Source organism: Sorex fumeus, unplaced genomic scaffold, assembly GCF_029834395.1.
Source record: "Sorex fumeus unplaced genomic scaffold, SorFum_2.1 ptg000077l, whole genome shotgun sequence".
NCBI lineage: Eukaryota > Metazoa > Chordata > Mammalia > Eulipotyphla > Soricidae > Sorex > Sorex fumeus.
In genome coordinates this window covers 4,817,657-4,839,806 of record NW_026606134.1, presented here as the reverse complement: position 1 = coordinate 4,839,806, position 22,150 = coordinate 4,817,657, and the positions used below count along the sequence as shown (strand labels likewise).

General features: G+C 42.6%; 1 protein-coding gene across 4 annotated transcripts in view; it reads right to left on the bottom strand.

The window, feature by feature from the left end:
• Positions 1-925: 925 nt before the first annotated feature.
• SLIT2 (slit guidance ligand 2) overlaps positions 926-22,150 on the bottom strand; it is a 360,390-nt gene continuing 339,165 nt past the window's right edge. For all 4 annotated transcript variants that reach the window (XM_056130354.1, XM_056130351.1, XM_056130352.1 and 1 more), the window contains 7 exons: positions 18,752-18,889; positions 18,413-18,653; positions 15,373-15,503; positions 5,951-6,105; positions 3,024-3,315; positions 2,624-2,835; positions 926-1,217 (listed from right to left, as the gene is read on the bottom strand). In XM_056130354.1, coding sequence (XP_055986329.1) covers positions 976-1,217; positions 2,624-2,835; positions 3,024-3,315; positions 5,951-6,105; positions 15,373-15,503; positions 18,413-18,653; positions 18,752-18,889 — 1,411 coding nt within the window. In that variant the 3' untranslated portion in view covers positions 926-975. The remainder of the gene's footprint in view (positions 1,218-2,623; positions 2,836-3,023; positions 3,316-5,950; positions 6,106-15,372; positions 15,504-18,412; positions 18,654-18,751; positions 18,890-22,150) is intronic.

Here is a 22,150-nt window from a genome sequence, read left to right as displayed (position 1 = left end):
CAAGAGAACACCCTATGTTAGTACTCTTGCCAAAGAAACCCCCCGCATCCTGATTTTTCTTTGAGTTTGAAAAATGTACAAAAATATCAGGACAAATATAAATTAATATATATTAAAGCATCAAGAAACAGCAAAAAAAAAAAGGTGGCCTAAAATGTTAAGTACAATGTACTTTGATACAATAAATATTTCTCATGGAAACTGAATACTGATAGGGCTGTTTAGAACTCATAGAAACAAAATTCATATTATTACTAATTTATTTATCCATACTCTATTGGTTCTTTATCATCTCCTTTATCATTTATATTACAAAAAAATTAATACTGGAAAACGGTCGATTAACACTCTTGTGTGCTTCTTTCTGCCAACATGCTGACGTGTGAAAAGAAGATACGACTGACTTGAGCGTTTCCTCTCCTCAGTGGACCGTGGGACACTTTCTAGTCTTGCATGAGATTTCTCTGCTCCTCCACCGGCCCCATCCTGGAGGTGTTGGGGTTCCGCTCATCCGCCTGCATCCTCATTCACACGTGTGTGCTTGGGTCGTCCCCAGGCGCCGTGAGGACACCGGGGATTACCTGCTGGGGGTGCACGCTCGCCGGGCGCCCCTTTTGTGCATGTGCTTCCATGGGGCGTTCAGCACCCCAGCTCCGTGGTCCCCGCTTCTTCCCACGCCTCCAGGCTCTGGCCTTCTTCCTGCCTCCTCCAGGGAGTGGGAAAAGCTGGAGTTCAAACATTTCTGGGGTTTTTGTTGTGGTTGTGATAGTTGGTTTGTTTTTGCTTATTTCCAAATGCGCGGGGTGGGGTGGGGTGGGGTGGAGGGGGTGTGGTCTTTATTCTCATAATAAAAATAAGTCTGTTCTGTATTTTACAATATATTTCAAATATTTCCACTAGGAAGCATCGCTGAGTCCCCAACGGTCAACCGGGAGCCGCGGCGTCTGCAGCCCCGGCGTGCGGGCGGGCGGGCGTCTAGGAGGCGCAGCGGGTGCAGCCGCACTTGACCACCTTCTCCACCTCGTCCACAAAGGAGGAGCCGTCCGTGCACTCGAAGGAGTATTTCCGCCGCTTGCTCCGCAGCGGCCCGCAGCACTGGCCCCCCGGGCAGCCCCCGCGGCACTCCAGGCGCGAGAGCTTCTTGGTAGTTTGGCAGGCGGTGTAGCCCTGCTGCTTCTGGTAGTAATCCCGTATCCGCTCCCCTCGACAGGAGATTTCTAGAAAAAGAGCAAGAATGGCAACTAAAGGACTGCCAGGCTCTGCAGGGGCCCTGAAACTGCATCCCAAAGGTGAGGGTGGTGGGGCAGGGGGGCGTTACTTTGCACCCCTCCCCCAGCACCCCTTTTTCTGATGTGCCCATTTCAGACTCAGGCTTCCGTTGGCCTCAGGGCTGATGCTCTGCCTGCTGTTCTTTCAAAGTATCCTTTGGGGTCCTTTCAGCCAAGTGGATGCTTTGTTTGTGAACTATAAATACCATGCTACTGGACTAACAAGAAAATTGGGTTCCTAAATCTTTCCCTTGGGTGTAAAATAACAAAACAACACAAACTAACACACACACACACACACACACACAAATCTCCCAAGACAAAACCACATCTCGTGTTTTCACACCACTGGCTGTTGCTTTGCCGTCAACCCCGGGAAGAGTTTGACAGAGCAGGCAATGTCATTTATTAGGCCTGGAGTTTAATGTCTTTCAATCTGTTCCTTAACATAAGCAACACTTCATAAATTCCCTGTCGTATGCATAGTTCAGGAAGAAAGAACTGCGCATCCCTCTCCTCGGGGTCTCTGATCCACAGTTCCAACCCTCTGTCTGCAGAGCCAGCAGAGGCCAGGCGCTGCCGATGGGCACGGGTGGGAGAAAGTGAACTCCAGGGGCCTCTCCACCCCTCTCCCTGGCATTAATGGCTAAGCCATGACTCTAAGGTCAAAGGGTATTACTGTGCCCCTTCCCACCCAGGCCGAATGACGAGGGTCATGACAAGAGTCCTCTTCTCTGCACTGGAAGTGAGGTTGTTAACACACAGGCAAACAGTAAGTGGGTAATATTCACGTTCTAGAGGTGGGAAAAGGCGTGTTTTCCCAGCAAACCAAGTTGTGAGCAGCTGTAATATCTAGTGAAGAGTTGTAGGACGTTCACTTACTAACATGGGGGAATCAGTCACCAGCCATCACCCCAAGTAGTAGAGAGCCCAGATTCCCCTGCCTGTGACCCCCCACCCCACCCAAACTCTCACTTTTTAAAATTATTTTGGTTTGGGGTCACACCTGGTGGTGCTCAGGGCTTACTCCTGCCTCTGTGCTCAGGGACAACTTCCTGGGGGAATGGGGATGGAAGCAAGGTCGGTCACGTTCCAGAAGGCGCCTTCTGTGCTGCTCTGTCTCCCTGGGCCCTGCTCTTTTTTCCAGTCTGTGCTTTCTGGCTCAGGACATGGCTCACGTCCATGACTCTTGGCTTTAGTCTCTGATAATTCACATCCCCTCCCCGCAAACTAGTGACCAGGGGAGGCTCTGCCCCACCCCCAAGTAATGCCAAGTGCTCGTAGAAGAAAACCCGTCTGTCCCCAACAGATGGGTCTTGCTTGGCCAAGAGAAGGAGCTGCCGGGGGTTGCTCACCTCGGTCGCAGCCGTCGCCAGTGTAGCCACTGCTGCACTCACAGTACGGCCGGCCGAGCCCCGAGAGCCGGCACTGGCCGTGCTTGCACTTGATGGCCTGGCAGGGGTTGAACAGATCCTCCTCCTCGTCACAGAGGACGCCGCCGTGGCCCTCCAGGCACTTACAGCTGTAGGAGAAGGCGTTGATGGGCACGCAGGTGCCGTGCACGCATCTGGAGCGGAGCGGAGAGGAGGGGAGCGGAGGGAGGATTAGGCAGAGGGCGACAGAGAGATGCTCCGGGGAGGACCGACTTCTCTGCGCTCCCTGTCCTCCCCTTTGCCCTCCCCCGCCCCCCGCCCTGCATCCCCACCTTCCTTGGGCTGTGTCTTTGGCACGAGCTAGCCCGCTGGCCCCGCTTACTTATTCCCGAGGCAGGGATCGTTGGTGCTCTGGTCGCACAGGGGCCCGGCCCAGCCCTCCTCGCATGCGCAGGTGGAGCCCGATTGGCTGCTGGGCTGGCACGTGCCGTGGGCGCACACCTTCCTGTGGCAGGGCTCACAGCCCGGCAGGATGCCCGTGTGCAGGGGCACCGTGCGGAAGTCCTGCAGCTCGCTGTTGATGTACAGATTCCGGATGCAACCGTGGAAGCTGGTGCCGTTCTGCCCTGGAGCCTGGCGCAGGGCCGCAGCCACGTTGCTTTTCCCGGGCAGGCCTGGGGAAAGACACGGGGCGGCGGCGGGGGGGGGGGGGGGTTCAGCCCCATCGGGGAACCCTCCGGTGTCTCCCATCCACACCCCGAGTCTCTTAGCAGTGCCAGCAGCCCATGCCAGGAGTCTGCAGGAATATCAGGTAACAGGAGTGTCCCTGCCCAGTGTGTCTTGTCCTGCTTTCAGCCTGGAGTCACAAAGGCTCCGGGAAGCAGGCCCCATGCTTTGGATGGCAGCAGCAATGGGCCTGAACAGCGGGTGAGTGTGTGTGTGTGTGTGTGTGTGTGTGTGTGTGTGTGTGTGTGTGTTTCAGTGTTGGATGAATGCTCCAGGCACTCTCTAACACATAACTAGAAAACCTGGTTTTGTTGGTGGTCGATATTTAATCTTTTAAAACTATTTTAGGTAACCCTATATGGGGGCACCACAGACACAACCTAGAGAGCACAGGATTTGTTGTTGTTATTGTCTGTCAACTCTGCTCAGGGCTTGCTTCCGGCTGAGACCAGGGATCCTTCCTGTTAGGGCTCCAGGAACACCGGGCCGCACCACACAATGAACCTGGGTTGGCCAAATGCAAGGTTAGAGCTGGCCTTACCTGCTGGTTTACCTCTCATCCCTCAAAGGACAGGTTTTTGACTGGGCCCCATGGCAAAGTTCGGGAACAGGCTGAGATTGGTGCTTCCTCCTCTCTAAGCACCTGCCCGACCTGCACCGGGGACATCCCAGAGGCCAAGAGTGCTGCAGTCTGTCCATTACGGCCCTGAGACAGGCACAGGGTCCCCGACTAAGGCTGGGGTAGGAGGAGGCTGGTGAGAGAAAACCCTGATTACTGTCTCCCAGAGCGGGCCTGGTGCTGAGGGCTGTAACCTGAATAAAACTGGAAAGAGTTTTCTCACTGTTCTCTTAAGTGAGACGGTAAATTTCCAGGGGGTTGCTGAGCAATTTTTTTTTCTTCCGAAAACAAGTGACAGGCCAAACGATTCTGAGGCTCTCTACTTAGATAGCCCCAGTTCTGTTGGTCAAGTACCCCAAGGATGAGAGTGGGGGTTCGGGATGACTCCTCAGTTAGCCACCAATCCAGATCCCCACAGAAAAATGTCCTCACGCTCACCCTGGATGTCACCACTGAAATCCCGCCCTGCTACCCGTCAGGGGCACCTCGCCCCATCTTTCTGCTTCTTTCTAATTGAGAGTGAAGCCATCATATTCCCCCCAAGCAAATGACATTCCTTCCCAGTCAGAATTTGTGATCTCTGTCTATTTTCCTCTGGTGACAATCACCCGAGGGCTCTCCTTTGGCAGAACTGAGGAATCTTCCCATGGCCCACGCCAGATCTGGAAATAGCTCCTGGATGTGCTCCCGCATCAGGCAGTGTTCCAAGTCCCTGTGGCGTCAGGGGAGGGAGTGAGACTCTGGGGCACGCACTTGGCTTTCCCCCACAGTGCCCAAGTACTTTCTCAGCCTGGACACTGGGTACACTGACAGGGGGCCTCGTCTGGGAAATCTCTCCCTGAAGTTACAAAGTCCAAGAATCTCCGCCCTCTCGGGCATATGCCCCATGCCACCATCTCCTTTCCTGTTCCAAGGGGTACTTTGGATTTCCGGTTCCGGTAGGTGAGACTGTATGCCACCAAACTCTCCGAGCTCTCCTAAGAATGGGAGCCAGGGGTGGGGGTGCAGAAGGTGGCTTTGGGGCTCCTTCCTCTCAGTACCTCGGAAATCCTGACCCAGTGGGAAGCAGGGGGTAAAGGAATCAAATGGGAATCTGCCATATCACTGACTCTCATGCAGATGGTTCATAGTGACACTAACAGGCATTGATTTGCTTTTGACCTTGGAGTCAAATGCGTTCAGGCTTTCTGCTTCACTGGGAAGCTAGCGCCTCAGAAGAGAGCATGCTCCTTCAGAACTTTTCACATCCTTCAAGCCCCCATTTATCTGCCTCCGTGCCTTCCTCTTGCCTAAATGGAAACTCCCACTGGCCACCATTATTTCAGATCCCCATCTGCGGTCTCCGTTCCTGTATGGCTCGTTAACATAAAGGCTTTGGCTGAACGAAACTAATTCCTGCTACCCTAATACGCTGCTTGCATTGGCTGTGTAAGTTCATCCAGTGGTTAATGTCATTGATGGTTATCCTTTCCTCTGGAGCGTTAGCAAGCAGCAACTTGCACTGTCCAGGGCTGACAGCATCTGACTGCCCCCCACAGGGGAGCCTGTGGGGCCAGGCATGCCTCAGTTCCCAGGGAACTGTTTTTATTATTTCAGTCTTTGCCTGACTGATTTCTAACCAATTTTCCCTTTCTGAAATCAGCTCGGATGATTGGACTTAATTACCTGATATCTGAAATCAGCTTGGATCATTGGATTAAATGATGTAATACATAGCCCGACTAATGTGTGCAAGATACGAAAGACAGAACAATATTCTTTGGTACCATAACTAGAAGTTTTGTTAGACCCAGAGCCAGAATTATAAGTCTTTGGTCCCCTGTCTGGTGCTTGTTCTTAGTACCTGTGACCTGTGCTGTGCACCTCTTAGTGGTTGCTCACTCCTGGTCCCTCACCATCCCTGGAGGCAGCAACAAAGTCAGCTAATCCATGCTGAGACTCTTAGGCTTTGGAAGGCCACTCACCTCCAACATAGAGCGGGGAGTCAAAATTCAGCGTCGATTGCTTGGATAAATTGGTGATGATTTTGGGACTGCCTCCGTCCACAGATAGGGAAAGACTCTGGTCCAGGGTGAGCAGCTCCACAATGTGGAAGTTCCCGTCATTGATTGTCTCCACACTATAAAATGAAAACATTTTAGTTGATGATCCCTTCTTTGTAGTCAAGAAATGAAATTACAATACAAGCTTCAATGAGACTCTCTAAAGATACAGACCCAGAGTTGATCTAAAAAATTAAACAAATATTTTTTTCAGGGTGATAAAATCAAGTTCTATTGCTTGAAAATGGACACAAAAGAAACTTGCTCTTCCAGTGGAAGAACTAAAAATAAGACCATTTATAAAAATTATGATCCATTCATTTCCCCCATATAGAAATTACAAAGGATATTTTATATATTTTCTTTTCAATGTTTCATTTATTCTGATACTGACTTTTTATTGCATTAAAAATTATGTTGTTCCAAATATATCACAGAGCTGTCAAATAACTGACTTTTGCTGTGTTACATAGACAGCATTAGAGTTTATCAGGATCAAACAAAAATGCAGATATAGGAAGGACCTTGGTAGGTATTTGCAGTTTTAACAGGTTGTTAATTCATAGTTCTTACTTCCTTTGCATTCCTTAGATGGATACTCATTAAGTGAAGCTGCTATTAAGTAGTCTGTGTTCAGTGAAGGATGGAAGTAACATCACATAAAATACTTAGTGTAGTCAGATCGAAGATATCTAATGATGCAAACACTGAAGGGTTATCCTCAATGCTGTACTCTGGGGTCACTCCCAGCAGATCTTGGGGGGTCACAGGATTCAGCTTTGGAGAGCAGGTACGCTGACCCTCTGACCCACCTCCTTGGCACAGAGAATATTGTTAAGTCCGACTAATGGTAAGCTACTTTTAAGCAGGGGTCATAAACTAGTTATTTCTGTATTCCTTAATGCATCTGGCAGATAGGCTATTAAGTAGTAGATCCTCATTAAACCCATCTTAAGTATATGAGGAATGTATTAAGGAGAGCAAACCTATTTGCAGTAATAGTGAATAGTAAAGAGACTGCAGGCATACCTAGGACAGGATATTGAAAAAATATATTTTATAAATTTGAAATTCTCAGCAGTGATGTCCTGAAGGATAATGATGGGAGTTGATACTGCTGAGCTTGTCTTAACTTCAACTAGATGCATGGCATTGGGCTAGTGTTACTTCATGTCATCTTTCTCCTTCTTAATGTTTAAATTTGTAAGGGCTGTAGGGTGGGGCCATACCAAGCAATGTTCAGCGGCTACTCTAAGCTCTGTGCTCAAGAGTGGTGCCTCTTGATGCTCACTCAGGTGCCAGGAATCAAAGTAGGGCTGGCTGCATACAAAGCAAGCACCTCAATCCTTTTCAGTGCCTCTGACTTGCCTTATTTTCCTCATCAAGAACATGAACATAACAAGGCCCAGGAATTATCTAGCACATATATGGGTCAGGAACTGACTGAAGAACTTGACTTCTATTAAACAACTTAATATTGGTAAGCCTATGAGTTGAGCAATTAGGGTATCCAAGACCCTGTGTGGTTCAGCAAGAGGCGAGAGAGATCAGAAATCAGGTCTCAGAGTATGTGTTCTTCATGATCACGCACCACCTTACAATCAAGACCCTGAAGAGTATTTGATGCTCTCCATGTGGAATGCATTCTTACAACTATTAAGACTTTAATATACAATTTCACTCCCAAATAAATAAGAAATACCATTTTATGGAAAATAGCCTGAGGGCTGATTAGCTTGGTACATTTACTAGATACCTTTAAAGCAAATGAAAATAAAAAATGCACTAAATGGAATGAGGTTTTTACACTTGAACATATTCTAATTGTTACATGAAAAACAACATGTTTGCAGAATGTGACTATTTGAGCAGTATCTATAAACCAGGCAACACCATCAGATATCAAAGACCTTCTCTCTGCTTTCAGCTATGGCAGGTGTTTTATATTCAGAACCTCTGATTTTCCCAACAGCTTCGAAACAGATATGACTCCAAGTGCTTAGATGAGAAAACTCAAGCAAGTACAAAGAGCTGAAGTAACGTGTAAGAGGTGCTTTCCTACTGGTATATCAAGAACAGCAGGATTCTCACCTGGAAATGAAACGGCCATCTCCTCTAGAATCATACACTGAGGCTAAGTTTATTTTTAAAATTTTTACAAAAACTTTTTAAAGCTACCTTGCACTTTGCATACACCCAGCCTGCAGAGCCAACCAAAGCTAAGAGTCAGCAGGGGAATTCTCCTGAAGCTGTACAGATTTCCAAAATGCTGAACCTGATCGGTGCGTGGGGGTGTGTAGGATGCTACTGTGCCTTGGCAAGGTAATTCACTGAATCCTAATTTCTCAAACAGCAGTTGACTATGTTTACAAATAGCCTATCCACTGGGGTATGGCATCCCACATGGTCTCCCAACTACTGAGTGATTCCTGAGCACAGAGCCAGGAGTAAGCCCTGAGCATTTCTGATTGAGTTTCTCCCCTACTAACCACCCCTCTGCCCACCCCCCCCAAAAGTAAAACAAACAAGCAAACAAACAAATAGACTGCCTTCTTTAGAAAATACAGTGGTTTGAATTTCAAGGAAAAAACCTTATAGTTTTTTAGCAATTTATTTGGAAGACTCATAATCCTATCAAAGTAAAAGGGAAGATACTTGGAAGGGTAATGAATTATTGGTTTATTTGGGAAAAACTGTGTTGCTCATTTTTGTATGAAAGACTCCCACTCGTTTTAGCATTAAGTTTAGGCTGCTAATCATTCATTCCTACTACTTCTGCAAGGTTTTGTTGATGCTCGTCAACACACCGTGAAAATGATGCATGTATGTGATGCCTAAGTGCAATCATGGGCTAGGCAGCTTTGACCATTTGTGTTTTTGCTGATGACACTCCTTTAGTTAGTTGTATGTCTTCAGATGTTTAACAATGGACTCTCTGAGGAAAGGAAGAGGACACACATCTGTAGTATGTGCGGGTTTCTGTGGTGGGAAATACGGAAGGCTGATAGCAAGCACGATGACATGGGACCTGGATCCTAACAGAACTCTCCCCTCTCTGCCTAGCCTAGAGCACTGCATAGAGGATAGAGCTCAAACACATTCCTTTCATACAAGTGATTCCCAGCATCAGATTCCCTAGACCAGAACATCAGGTAGGAACATGCTATATTTCAGTATTCTCAGGCTCATCCAGATCTGAATCACAATCTAGAGGTGGTATCCAGTACTTTCTGCTTTATGTTTTCAGGCAGTTCTCATGGATGAAATTTGAAAACAGATCTCTAACCTTTAGCCTGTTGATTGTTTGCAGTATGTATTAAAGAAAGCATGATTTCTGGCACAACATAAACAAAATCATAAAAGGTCCATGCCAATCAGTTTTAAAAAGGGATACATTACATCTTGGGTTTTTTTTGAAGCACATTATAGCTATATGTGATAATAGTTCTCATATTGATTACTTTAAAACAATAACTGACATCTAACAGAATTTTCAGCAAAAAGTTCTACAAAAACAGTAATAGAAGATTTCATTTGACTGAAATAAGCAGAGTAGCAGAGTCTCTTTCCACTGATGTTAAAAATTAATCAGGCTTGTGAAGAAAAAGCATTTGCGAGAGCAACAACAACAAAAAGATCCCCATATGCAATGCTCAAATAGCACAGAAAATAATGCATAATTTGGAAAATAAGATTTAGCTAGAGTAAGTCTTATATAATAAAATCATGTAATTATGCTGAATGTAAAGGAAACAAATTCTCTGAGGTCAGAGTGTATAAAAATATCCTCCTTTAAAGCAGTGGTGTGGTGTACTTTTAATAATGTTATGTCAAGTGGAAACACACTGAGATTTGAAAAGCTAATTCAACCAAACAAAATATTTATAAAGCAACTTCTGGGAAAACTGGTGGCAAGAGGGTTATTGATGTGAATTTTTTTATAATTATGGAGAAACAGTAAACTTTCATTGGTATTTATATTCTGGTAAGGTCTTAGCAAGGTCAGGGGCATTTTGATAAATGCCAGAAAATGAGTAGAAGTCAAGTGAAGACTTAGAACACAGTTCAAGTTGAAGGTAAAAGTAAAGAACAAGAGGAAGAGTCACTCCACCACATCCATTATGTCCAAGAAAGTAATGGCTGCTGCTCAGTAAAATGAGGAATGTGGCAGGAACTCAGGATTAGGTGAAGCCAAGAAAGGAAGCATTTGGATGGACATTCTGGGTTTGTGATTCAATAGCTGTCACTGTTAACTAGTTAGTATGCATTGTTTTAAGTATTTTACATGTGTTCAATCATAAAACTCTTACTGCAGTTCCACAAAGATGTATCTATGATTTATCACACCCATTTACAAGGTGAGGTTCACACAGCTTAAGCAATTTGTCGATGACAGTTAATGGATGGGAAAGCAGGGATTAGAACTAAGGCAGATAGTCCTTACAACTGCTCCAATCTCTTACTCTCATTTTTATTCTGAAGTGATAATGATATTTGACATGTTCAAAAACAAAAAAAGATATAGAATGATATTCAAATAAAAGTTATTACTTGTATCCCATTCTATTATTTCTTAATTATGTAAATAAATGGAAATAACTGTGTTTATCCATGTTTGATGTTTTCATTATATTTGTCTTTTGAATTAAGCAATATTCCTCAGAAATATTTTAATACCATATATAAATTCTTTTTCATTTCCTCTCTTCTCAAATTCTTTCTCTTGCTTTTTCTTTTTTAACAGTACATTCTGGTACGGAAGTTCCATACTTACTTTAAAGAGAAACTTGCCCTATTCCCTATTGGCCTTTATTGTTATAAATATATAAAAAATATTGTTTTTATAACCAACACCATAATAGATTACTTTGGGCACAAGGAATTTCTGTGATTCCCAGAGCAGACTCTCACAGATCACAGAGTAGGAATGATCTTGGCAGGTAATACCAAACTTCCTTCATAGAAACCTTATAACTGTAATTCTAGAATGAAAGTGGGAAGATGGAAGCTCCACTTGCAAATCTATTACATTTTAGAGAGACCAGGAAAAGATCCTGAATTGATAGAAAGTGGACGAAAATGGTGATTTGATTAAGATGGAAGGACAAAGCTAAATTCAGTATTTAATCCTCCCAGTGACCTTTTTAGGGTAGAGTTTTGATTTTCCAGTATATTCTGAGACCAGAAATATTTATGTCGGTGTCTAAGTTTATATACCAGTAATTGTCAAAGCCTTGCCCTGAACACATCTCTAAACCATTATGATGATTACTTGTTAGATATTAGATTCTGCTAGTGTATGAAAATACTATAACAGTTCTCTATGGTCCCTATTTCATAAACTAGGACATTTCTCTATTTCAAAATTGAAACATTACTATACTCATGTGTTATCTAGATTAGTATGTTATTGTATATAAATATAATATTATCTATATCTCAATAGTACAGGTTATTATATATATCAACTCCTACATAAATTTTATGCAATTATTGATTTTCTTTTACTTAACATCTAGTAATGTTTCTTGAGTGTTGCCCCACAATCTTTTTGTTTTTTATTAGTGAAACACCATGAGGTACAGTTGTAGATTTACAAGTTGTTGTGCTTGGGTTCCAGTTATACAATGATTGAGTACCCATCCCACCACCAGTGCCCATTCTCCACCCCTACCAATCCCAGTATCCCTTCCACCCCCCACCCCCCATCCCACCTTGCCTCTGTGGCAGGGCACTCCCTTTTGTTCTCTCTCTCCTTTTGGGCGCTGTGGTCTGCAGAAGAGACATTGGGTGGCAGTCATGTTCGGTCTATAGTCTACTTTCAGCATGCATCTCCCATCCTGGCGCCACAATCTTAATACTAACGAAATGAAAGCTATGTCCAAAAAGTACCTCTATTACATACTGTGTTCAAAGTATCTCTAATAGATGACCTGAAAAATTCCACCAGAAACAGACTTCTAGTGTCTAATTAAAACATATGATGTGATATTCTTTTTTAAAAATAAATATCACAGGGTAGGCTCTGTATTGGAGAGACCAAGATAACAATAGATATAAACTCAAAATAATATGAGGTTAGTTCATATTGATGAAAACATTTGGGTTCCTCAATTTGTGTGGAAATATTTTAAGTATATTTTATGTGAACATTTCTTTAATAAACCAACCTCAAACAATATACTATGGCTTCTAAGAGTTCCATGAAGTTTTATTGCATCAAATTAGGCAAAACAAAGTAAAAATCAATAACAAAAGTGAACCACAAAATTAAGATTCTCAAATCTTTTTATGGGCTGAAACAAATTGAAGCTATATAATTTAAGGCTAGTTGTATAAGAAATGTTGGCACTGATCACCACCATTTGGAAATGCAATAACAATTGTATTCTACTCAGAAACCAATAATTACATGCTTTATTCCATGCTCTAAATATTCCCAAGTGGGTTAGATTACCACCAAAAAGGTTTATTTAATTCCATTTATGGCTACAACAGCATCTGCTTTCCCTGAACAATTATGAGGATCAAATAGGGTGTAAAGCCTTTTGCAGGAGCATAGATGTAGTTTTTCATATATAAATATGAAAAATGTCAATAATATTGAGACCTTAACTTATTTTTTGTCCAAATTCAATGCCCACAACATTGTTGCAATGTATTTGACTAAGAGCCATGATTTGTTTGCCTTATGTGGTGTTAGGAAAAACAAAAATGAATAGAAATATAAAGGAAAGAAAACTATATTCAAGAAAATCTAGTTTCTCCTTTCCTTGGAAAGCCAGGAGTTCTGCCAAAACCCGGGCCAATGTTTTTACAAGGCAGCATCCAGACAATGGAGTGAGTACACTTAACTCCTTTTGACAACAATTTGCTTTGAGAGTTCTCCAGCTATGATTGCTCTCAATTTTACTACTCACATCAAAGGTATTTGTAACAAGGAAACCCTTCCCCGAAAGTTAGCTCCTTTTAAAAGGAAAAGCATTTTAGTTCTTTTTTATTTTTGCAACTTGGTCTACTTTGTTCATTTTCAATGGACTGGAGAGAGTACAATGGGAAAGGTGTTTGCCTTTCATGCAGATGACCAGGATTTGATCACCAGAATCCCAAATGGTCTCTCCAAGCCCTGTCAGGAGTGATCTCTGAGCATACCGCCTTGAGTCAGCCCTCCAGGTATGGCCTCCAAATAAAACAACAGAAGTTACTTTTTGGATATATGAATTGTATATGGCTTTGGAGCCCAATTCTAACTGGTGGGAGTTCATTCTGCGTGTGAAGAAATTAGGCAACTTGCAGGCAAGGAAACAAATCAGTGTTGAGACCTATCAAAAGAGTTCTGAAGATGAGTTTAGCAAAATACACATTTATAGCAAAATTCAAATCTCGTATTTACCACCCTTTCCTCATCTTCAATATAGTATCATCTTATTAGTAGATAATAAGATGGCTGACCACATATTGTAGTCATTGGTAAATCTATTATGCAAGTTATTTGTTCCTGAAAGTCTGTACAGTGCTTGGTTCACTGGAGGTACCATATGAATCTATGCCATATCACTGCACCTTTTAACTTCTTTCCTGAACTGGAGATCTTGCAATTGTTGGACTAAGTGATTCTCTACACCAGACACTCCCCTGCTTTGCGTCCTGCAGTGTGATTCACATTGGAATTGCAGTTACCAAGATCAATGAATTCCTTGTTATCTGGCTTTTGATAGACTCAAAGGGGTGCTCAGGCAGCGGGTTGTTTAGAAGAAGGAAAGTGGGTCTGGGTACTTAAAATTTGATACCTTCCCAAGGACGAACTGCTGCCCTCCCTTCAGGTCACACTCCCTCTTAGATAGGTTTCTCCATAACTCCTTTGCTGAGCATGGGCATCTAACACCATCGTTCTCCCTGACGTCGTTAAGCAAAAGGGTAGTACTGTAGCACTGTCCTCCCGTTGTTCATCAATTTGCTCGAGCAGGCACTAGTAATGTCTCCATTGTGAGACTTGTTGTTACTGTTTTTGACGTATCGAGTGCACCATGGGTACCTTGCCAGGCTCTGCCGTGCGGGTGAGATGCTCTTGGTAGCTTGCCGGGCTCTCCGAGAGGGGCGGAGGAATCGAACCCAGGTCAGTCACATGCAAGGCAAACGCCCTACCTGCTGTGGTAATAACGATATTCCCACCTGGCCAGGTCCCAGGTTACTGCAGGTATCCTGACAGCAGGAGCAGAAGTGTGGAACATCAAGTGACATTAAATCTCCGCCCATGGAATTTAATCAGCCAATCAAAATGTAAAATGGGATGACTGAGTGTCGGATTTGGCAGCAGAGAAAAGGAGGCCATTAGGCCCCGACCCCCCTTTCTCACTCTGAGCACATGCACTCTGGACTCCCTCCTCTCTGTCCGAACCTCCAGGCTCAGGCAGAGCAGCACATTCAGACAGGGGCCCAGAACATGGAGGACCACTCAGGGACAGACAGACACAGAATCCAGATGCCTGGATAGTGACAAGGTGCTGAGCATAGGAGTCTCATCCATGCACATGTGGTCATGGCTAGAGACAAGAAAGGTCGGAATAGGATGACAGGGACTGCTGGAATATAGCTGTGAGGCCCAGCCATGGGAACAGAGCACAGGGATCTCATCCACACACATGTGGCATGGCTGGAGATGGTGGAAAGCACACATGGGAGAGAGAGAACATACTCGGGACAGAGAAAGGTGTAAGGACAGGACTTGGTCATCATTCACGAGGAGGAGAGTAGGCCATGTAGATAGGACTGGTGATGTCTTTCATGGCTAAAGAACAGGCCTGGGGCCGGAGTGATAGTATGGCGGGTAGGGCATTTGCCTTGCACACGGCTGACCTGGGTTCAATCCCTGGCATCCCATATGGTCCCCCAAGCACGGCCAGGAGAAATTCCTGAGTGCAGAGCCAAAAATAACCCCTGAGTATCACTGGGTGTGACCCCCAAATAGCAAAATAAATAAATAAGTAAATAAAGGAGAGGCCTGGACATCTGGGGAGGGACCCTATTGATTTTATATCTACCATAAACTAACTTCCAATCTTCTAAGTTTTGTATGCAAATCTTTCATACAATTCCCAAGAACTCACCAGTGCAGGGAATATCTACTTTTGCACTAACAATTCTACCAGTTTTCACAAAGAGTCCCTTTTTCTCCATCTCTCCTCAAATAAATGATCCCACTTGAGTTCACCATCCATCCCCACCGGACTCCTAATGCTTCGACTTCTCATTCAGTTTGCTGTAGCCAAACGTTTCCTTCCCTCCCTAAAGGCACCTCGTTGAACAACTGCTTTCACCTTTACCAGTAACTGAGAGATCTTCACCTGTAAATGGCAGAAGCCGGGTGAGAGCCGGTGTCGTAGCTGGCACGGACCCGCCCCCGGTAGAGCTCCACGGCGATATGGTCTCTGTCACCCTTGTACAGGAGGATTCCACTGTCTTCGTCAGTTGCAATCTAGGAGGAAGTAATCTTCACATTATTAGGGTGCACACTCATCCACAGAGCCCATAAAAAAGAAACAGACTTTTCACTTCTAATGGCTGGAGGAACACCAGTGGTTGGCAGGTGACCTGTGGGTAGAGGTACTTTGCTGCAATCCAGGTCACAAAGAACATTAAGAACAACAAGAAGCAAGGCATGTCAATGCTATTGGATGTGTTTAGAACTCGATTAGTGTGGATATTTACCTGGCCATTCTTTCTGCTGCTGATGTGGGTTTTATTTATATTTGGGGGTTTTATATTTATTCTCTATATAAATAAAACTGCATTCTATCGAAACAATCTATCTAGTCAAAGTAGATAGAGTATTAACTAGAACTTATCTGCCTCACAAGAATTGGGAGGGGTGGGAGGTGGGGGTCTATTGGGGTTTGGGGTTAAAAATAAGTATTGGTAAAGGGAAATGTGTTTGATATTTACATGACTGAGACCTAAACCCGAAAGCTCTGTAACTTTTCCCACAGTGATTCAATAAATAAATAAATTATAAAAAAAAAACAAAAAACAACTGCATTAAGACTGACTTTTACACGTGTTATTTTTATGGAGAATATCACCCAAGCGTGTTTAGGGTTATTCCTGGTCCTGTGCTCAATGATCACTCCTGGTAGTGTTCAGGGACAACATGTGGTGCTGGAGATCAAACCTGGGGCTGTCAGCATGCCCTGCAAGGCAAGAATCCTATCTTCTGTACTATCTCTCCAGTCTAAGACTGATTTTTTTGGGGGGATGCTAAACCTGGTGGTGCTCAAGGTTTACTCCAGACTCAGGATTCAGGGATCAATTCTGGATGTTCTCAAGGGCCCATATGTGATGACTGAGATAAAGCCGAGTCAGCTGCATGTAAGGAAGGTCTTTAAGCATAGCACCATCTCTTTGGTCCCAAGTAAGATCGACTCTTTTTATTTTCCACATAAAAACCTATTTATACCTATAGTATGAACATAAGTAAATATCTTGCTTTATTCTGTTTTCTGTTCTTGATTTAAAAGACCATTTCCAACAAAAGTATGGACTACTCCTGTGACATTTATGTATGCACATAATAAACTAGAAGACAACAGAGTAAATTAAAAACATAATCACTTTCAAAATAGTGTCTAAAATATACCTAAACAGTTTGTGGACTGGAAAAATCTATGTTGTTAAAATGACCTTCCCTACCTAAAGCATTATATAGACTTAAGGCAATACCCATTAAAATTCCGGGGATAGTCTTTAAGGACTTAGAGTAAGGACTTGGAAAAACTCTAGTAAAATTTGTACTGAACCACAGAACTCCCCAAAGGAACTTTAAGAAATAAAACAAAAGCAATTCTAAAAATAAAAAAATAAACAATATGGGAGGTATTACCTTTGCCAATTTTGAACTGTCTTACAAAGTTGTAATAATCAAAACTGTCTAGCAATGGAATAAAGATAGACCACAGATAATAAAACAGAATCGAGAATCCTGACTTATCTCCCATTCACCAGATTTACAGAGGGATTAGCTCCTACCAGAGAGGAGCTAAGTATATGGATTAGAAAAGATAAGTCTCTTTGACAAACAGTATTGGAAAAACTGGATAGCCACAAATAAAATAAAAGTGGAACTGTATCTCACATCATTCACAAAAGTAAATTCAAAGTGGATTAAAGATGTGGAGTTTAGACAAGAATTCATAAAGCACATTGTTGGAAACAAGAATTCTCCAGGGAAGGGGCTTCAGAGGAATCTTCAGTGAGCTTCTGATCACAGAAGTAGAGGTAAGGACAACAACAGCAAATAAACAAGTGGGACTACATCCACTGCACAGCAAAGGAAACTCATGTTAAAACAAAAGACATCCTATTGAGTGGGAGAAAATATCTGCACATGATACATCAGATAGAGGGCTAATATCCAAAATCTATAAAGCAGTCACAAAGCACAACAACAACAAAAAAATCAAACAATCCTGTCCTAAAGTGGGGAGAGGAGATGAACGGACAATTCCCAATGAAGACATGTGCATGGCTAATAGGCATATAAAAAGTGCTCATTGTTGGTTAAATTAGGGACATGCAAATTAAAGCACCTCTGAGATATACATCTTACAACAGGGACAATGACACATATCAAAAAGTCTGAAAATAGTGTTGGCAGAGATATGGTGAGGAAGGAACCTCATTCGCTCTTGGTGGGATGCCATCTGACTCAATCTCTTTGAAAAACAATATGGAGATCTCTCCAAAAAGTAAGAAAAGAACTTCCATATAACCAAATAATACCAGCTCTTGTCATCTACACCTCCTTTCCCCGACGCCCCTCAAACCTCTGCAGTTTGAAAGGACATATGCACACTTACTTTCATTGCTGCACTTAGTATAATGGCCAAGAGGGAAAACAATTAAAATTCCCAACTATGAATGAATTGATCAAGAAGTTGTCATATATATAAAAAATGGAATACTATGTAGCTGCAAGGACAAAATTATGCAATTTGCCACTACATGTTTGGAATCAGAAGGTAACATGCTGAGTAAAACAAGTCAGAAGGAAAGGGATAGACACAGAATAATCTATCTTGTATGTGGGATTTAAAAATACACAGTAAGGGAATAAAAAATGTCCAAAAGCAATAGTGCTGGAATGTTGTTCCACATAACCCTATGTGCGCTGTGTGTGTGTGTCTGTGTGTGTCTGTGTGTGTCTGTGTGTGTCTTTATGACCTTTGTGGGTGGAAGAGAGTACTCTGGTGCTGAGTGTGGTATTGAAATGATGCATTTATGAAACCATTATTAACAGTATGGAAAAACAAAAAATAAAAAAAAGAAAGAAAGAATGTGATTCATAACCAAGCATGGATGATCAGCTCTTACCAGTGATGGAAATCTTACCTGAAAAGTGATGTTGGTTTGGGGCCTAACTTTGGCTGAAGGAATTTGAAGATACGATTCTTTGTTTACAAAATTCACACTGACCAACTTTTCACACTTCTCTCCCTGATAGCCAGGCAAACACTGACATATTGGCTCATTTATTCTGATGATGCACTGAGCTCCATTCTGACAGTCAAAATTATCACATGGGCTGGTACGAGGGAGGACCATGGGTGGAGAAAATTCACAGAACAGGCCACTAACAAATGAATGGAAAAAATAATGATCAGATATTATTTTACTTACAAGGTGAATTTAGTCCAAAGTTTAAATACAGACATGTGTTTCTGCTTTTACCTGTAACCTTCAGGGCAGATGCAAGTATAGCCATTTACTGCATCCGTGCAGTGAGCTCCATTTTTACACTTGTTATCTTGGCAGTCATCAAAATCTACATCGCAGTGTTCACCTATGTATCCAGGTGTGCAGTCACATCTGTATAAAAAGCAGGTAAGGGCTTTCAAATACAACTGAAGTCAGAAAAAAAAAACATTGCAATTAACCTAGAAAAAAAGTTAGTTTCATTTTGGGTGGGGAAGCACCCTTATTTTAGAAAAGGCTTTTAAAACTCCTTGAATGAATGAATACTTAAATCATTCTGGTCTGTAACTGATTTCAGTTTCTCACTGGGATTTATCAGAGAAATAATAATTTTCCCTTTCATTTTTGGGGGGCGCCCACACCCAGAAGTGCTCAAGATGTATTCCTGGAAGTGCTTAGGGGACCATAAGCAGCTCTGTGGATGGAAGCATGTCTTTCCCATGCAAGGTCAGTGCCTAACTTACTGTGCTACCTCTCAGGCTATAGTTTTACCTCTTGACTGATAATGAACATTCGTAATTGAAAGAATAGACCCAATCTTCCTTCTCTCCCGCCTTCCCTCCCTCCCCCCCCTTTCCTCCTTCCTCTTCCCTATCTCATCCTTTACTTCCTTTTTTCACCAACTCGATTTTCCATGGTACTCTCTATTTTTCACTCTAATTTATTTGGTCACTGAGATGATAAAAATTTTATGTTGTAAAATGACTTAGAATATTAAGCACAGTTTTAAAAAATTAGCATTGCAATACTCTGATAAAGACTATGCATTGGAATGAAGCACAGTTTTATGAAAAGCAATTATATTAACATGGCCATGATCCAGAGACTCCCAAATAAATCTCTCGGAAGAGAGCAACATAGAAAGATATGCCATAGAGATACCTTAGGAAACCAGTTTTTTTAAAAAATAACCTTTATTCCTGGAGCACGCAGCCACATTCATTTTTTTTTTTTTATGTAGGAGTACTGCTATTTATTCAGCCACTGATTCAGCTGATTAAATTGGGCATGAACTCCATGCGGCCACATTCATGGCTGCATGAGATCTCATACTCCACACCACTGATGCATCAAGAGTAGCACCCCACATTTGGTGGGGTGTAAAGTAGAAGGCAACCCATCTCGGGGAGAGAAAAAAATTTACATATTTATACACATATATGTGATTGAACATGCAAGGCTCAACCTTTAGCAACATGTGAGTAATCTCTTCTACAAGGGCTTACTGGCTCCAGGGTGAAATGCAACAATTATCTCACACTTTAAGGGAATGTTTTTGGATCATTTTCAGTGGATTATTCATAAAAAGCAATACAAAATAAATTAATTAGGTATTGCTTTGGGGGCAGGGTTTGGAGGCCAGGGTGGAAACATTCAAAATATAGTGGTGGGTAAATGTAATGGCGGTGGGATTGGTGTTGGAACATTAAATGTAACAAATTATTGTGAACAACCTTATAAAAATAAAAAAAAAAATTTAAAAATGGGAAAGATACTATTTTGGGACAAAGACTATAATAAAAATTCCTGGGGCTAATTCCAGGGAAATTTCTTTCAGTTTGTTCACTCTGGTGCTCTTGGAGCAGAGAGAATCTCAGTTACATTGTCGAGGCAGATCCTGGCATTACACACGGGTGCTCTTTTAGCACTTCCTTGGTTTCAGACTCAGTTACCACCATTTTGCATATATGGATTTACTGAATCCTCATCACAGTCCTGCAACATCTATGATACCACTATCCCTCATTCTAGAGATAAAGGAACTCAGTCACACATGAGTTAAGTACCTTCCCCAAAGGACACACAGTTGCAAATGCCACATCAGGAATTTGCTCGAGCGGGCCCAGTAACGTCTCCATTGGAGACTTTGTTGTTACTGTGTCTGGCATATCCAATACTCTCGGTAGCTTGCCGGGCTCTCCGAGAGGGGCGGAGGAATCGAACTCGGGTCGGCCATGTTGGCCGCTTGTAAGGCGAACGCCCTACCCGCTGTGCTATCGCTCCAGCCCGCATCAGGAATTAATCCCACCAAATCTGACAAGACAGTCTGGATGTCCAGCCACTGCACTATGTGGTTAGATAATTAAGTCTCCCAGGGTTTCCTTTAAAAAGTGTACTCATCCGATCATGGGGTCCCTAACAATGACACCAGGGACCCAAGGGGAAAGCAGCGTAGTGTCCACAGTTTTCAAAATGAGCTTGTGGCACTAGAAGGGACCATGGGATTCCTACAGATGTGGCCATTAGGATTTTCATTGGATTTAACCAAATTTTCACTGGACTTGAAAAGCCAACAAGTCAGATATGTGAATTAATCTTACAGAATTTGGACTTCACAGTTGGAATGGTATTTCTTCTTAAATGTGTATAATCTTGACTAAATGATATAATCCAAGTGGTCATTTTCCAGAACTGTTCTGATAATAGTTTTCATCTTGCAGATATTAAGAGATTAAATAAAACACTATCTGTAAAATAGTACAGTTTGATAGTTAATGAGTGTTCATCAATTATTGGTCGGCACTTTTATTTACATAGTGGTTTGAGGGTCACTCCCAGCTGTGCTTAGAGCTTGCTCCTTGGTCTGTGATCAGTGATCACTCTTGGTGGGGATTGGGGGACCCACATGTGGTGTGTGAGATTGAATTTGGGTCAACTACAACCATGATAAGCTCTCTTCCCACTATTCTGTCTCTCTAGTCCCAAAACAGTAGAAATAAAAAAAAATATTATATGCTTTTACGATTTAATCTGGACTAATAGTCCTCTTTTCTCTTTCAAATCCACTAGGATTTAACTGGACAAGATAACTAAAAACACCCAAGTAAATATGGATATTACCAAATGCCACGGGTTTTGTCAGAAAATATCCGATGTGGAGCAAGAAGTACAAGAGAGCTGAATTACAATAAATGTTAGAACATTGTCTGACTGAAACTCAACCACAAACAACTTTGTAACTGTGTTCTCGTGGTGTGATTCAATAGAAAGGAGAGGGGAAAGAATAAAAACTAAATAAATAAATAAGTGAGCATAGATACCCTCTCAAAATAACAAGCGAACTTTCAGCTCTGTATGTATAAATTAAGACATAAAAAGCTCACCGCAAAAGCATGCCCGTTCTTGAGTCAGTGGTTTTAATGTTAAATGATAACAAAGCAAACCACAACTCTGAAGTTTAAATAGATCCTAAGTGGCCATCTACATTATCAACTCGATGGACAAGGCCCGAGTCTCCATCAGTGTTAATGTGAGCGGAGCAGCTGAAGTGCAGAGCATTACAAGAAAGAAGAGATGCTTGGAAACCCTCTGAATTATTTATCTGAGAAAAGAAATAAAAGTAAAAGATAAGAGAACCACATTTTCACCACAGTG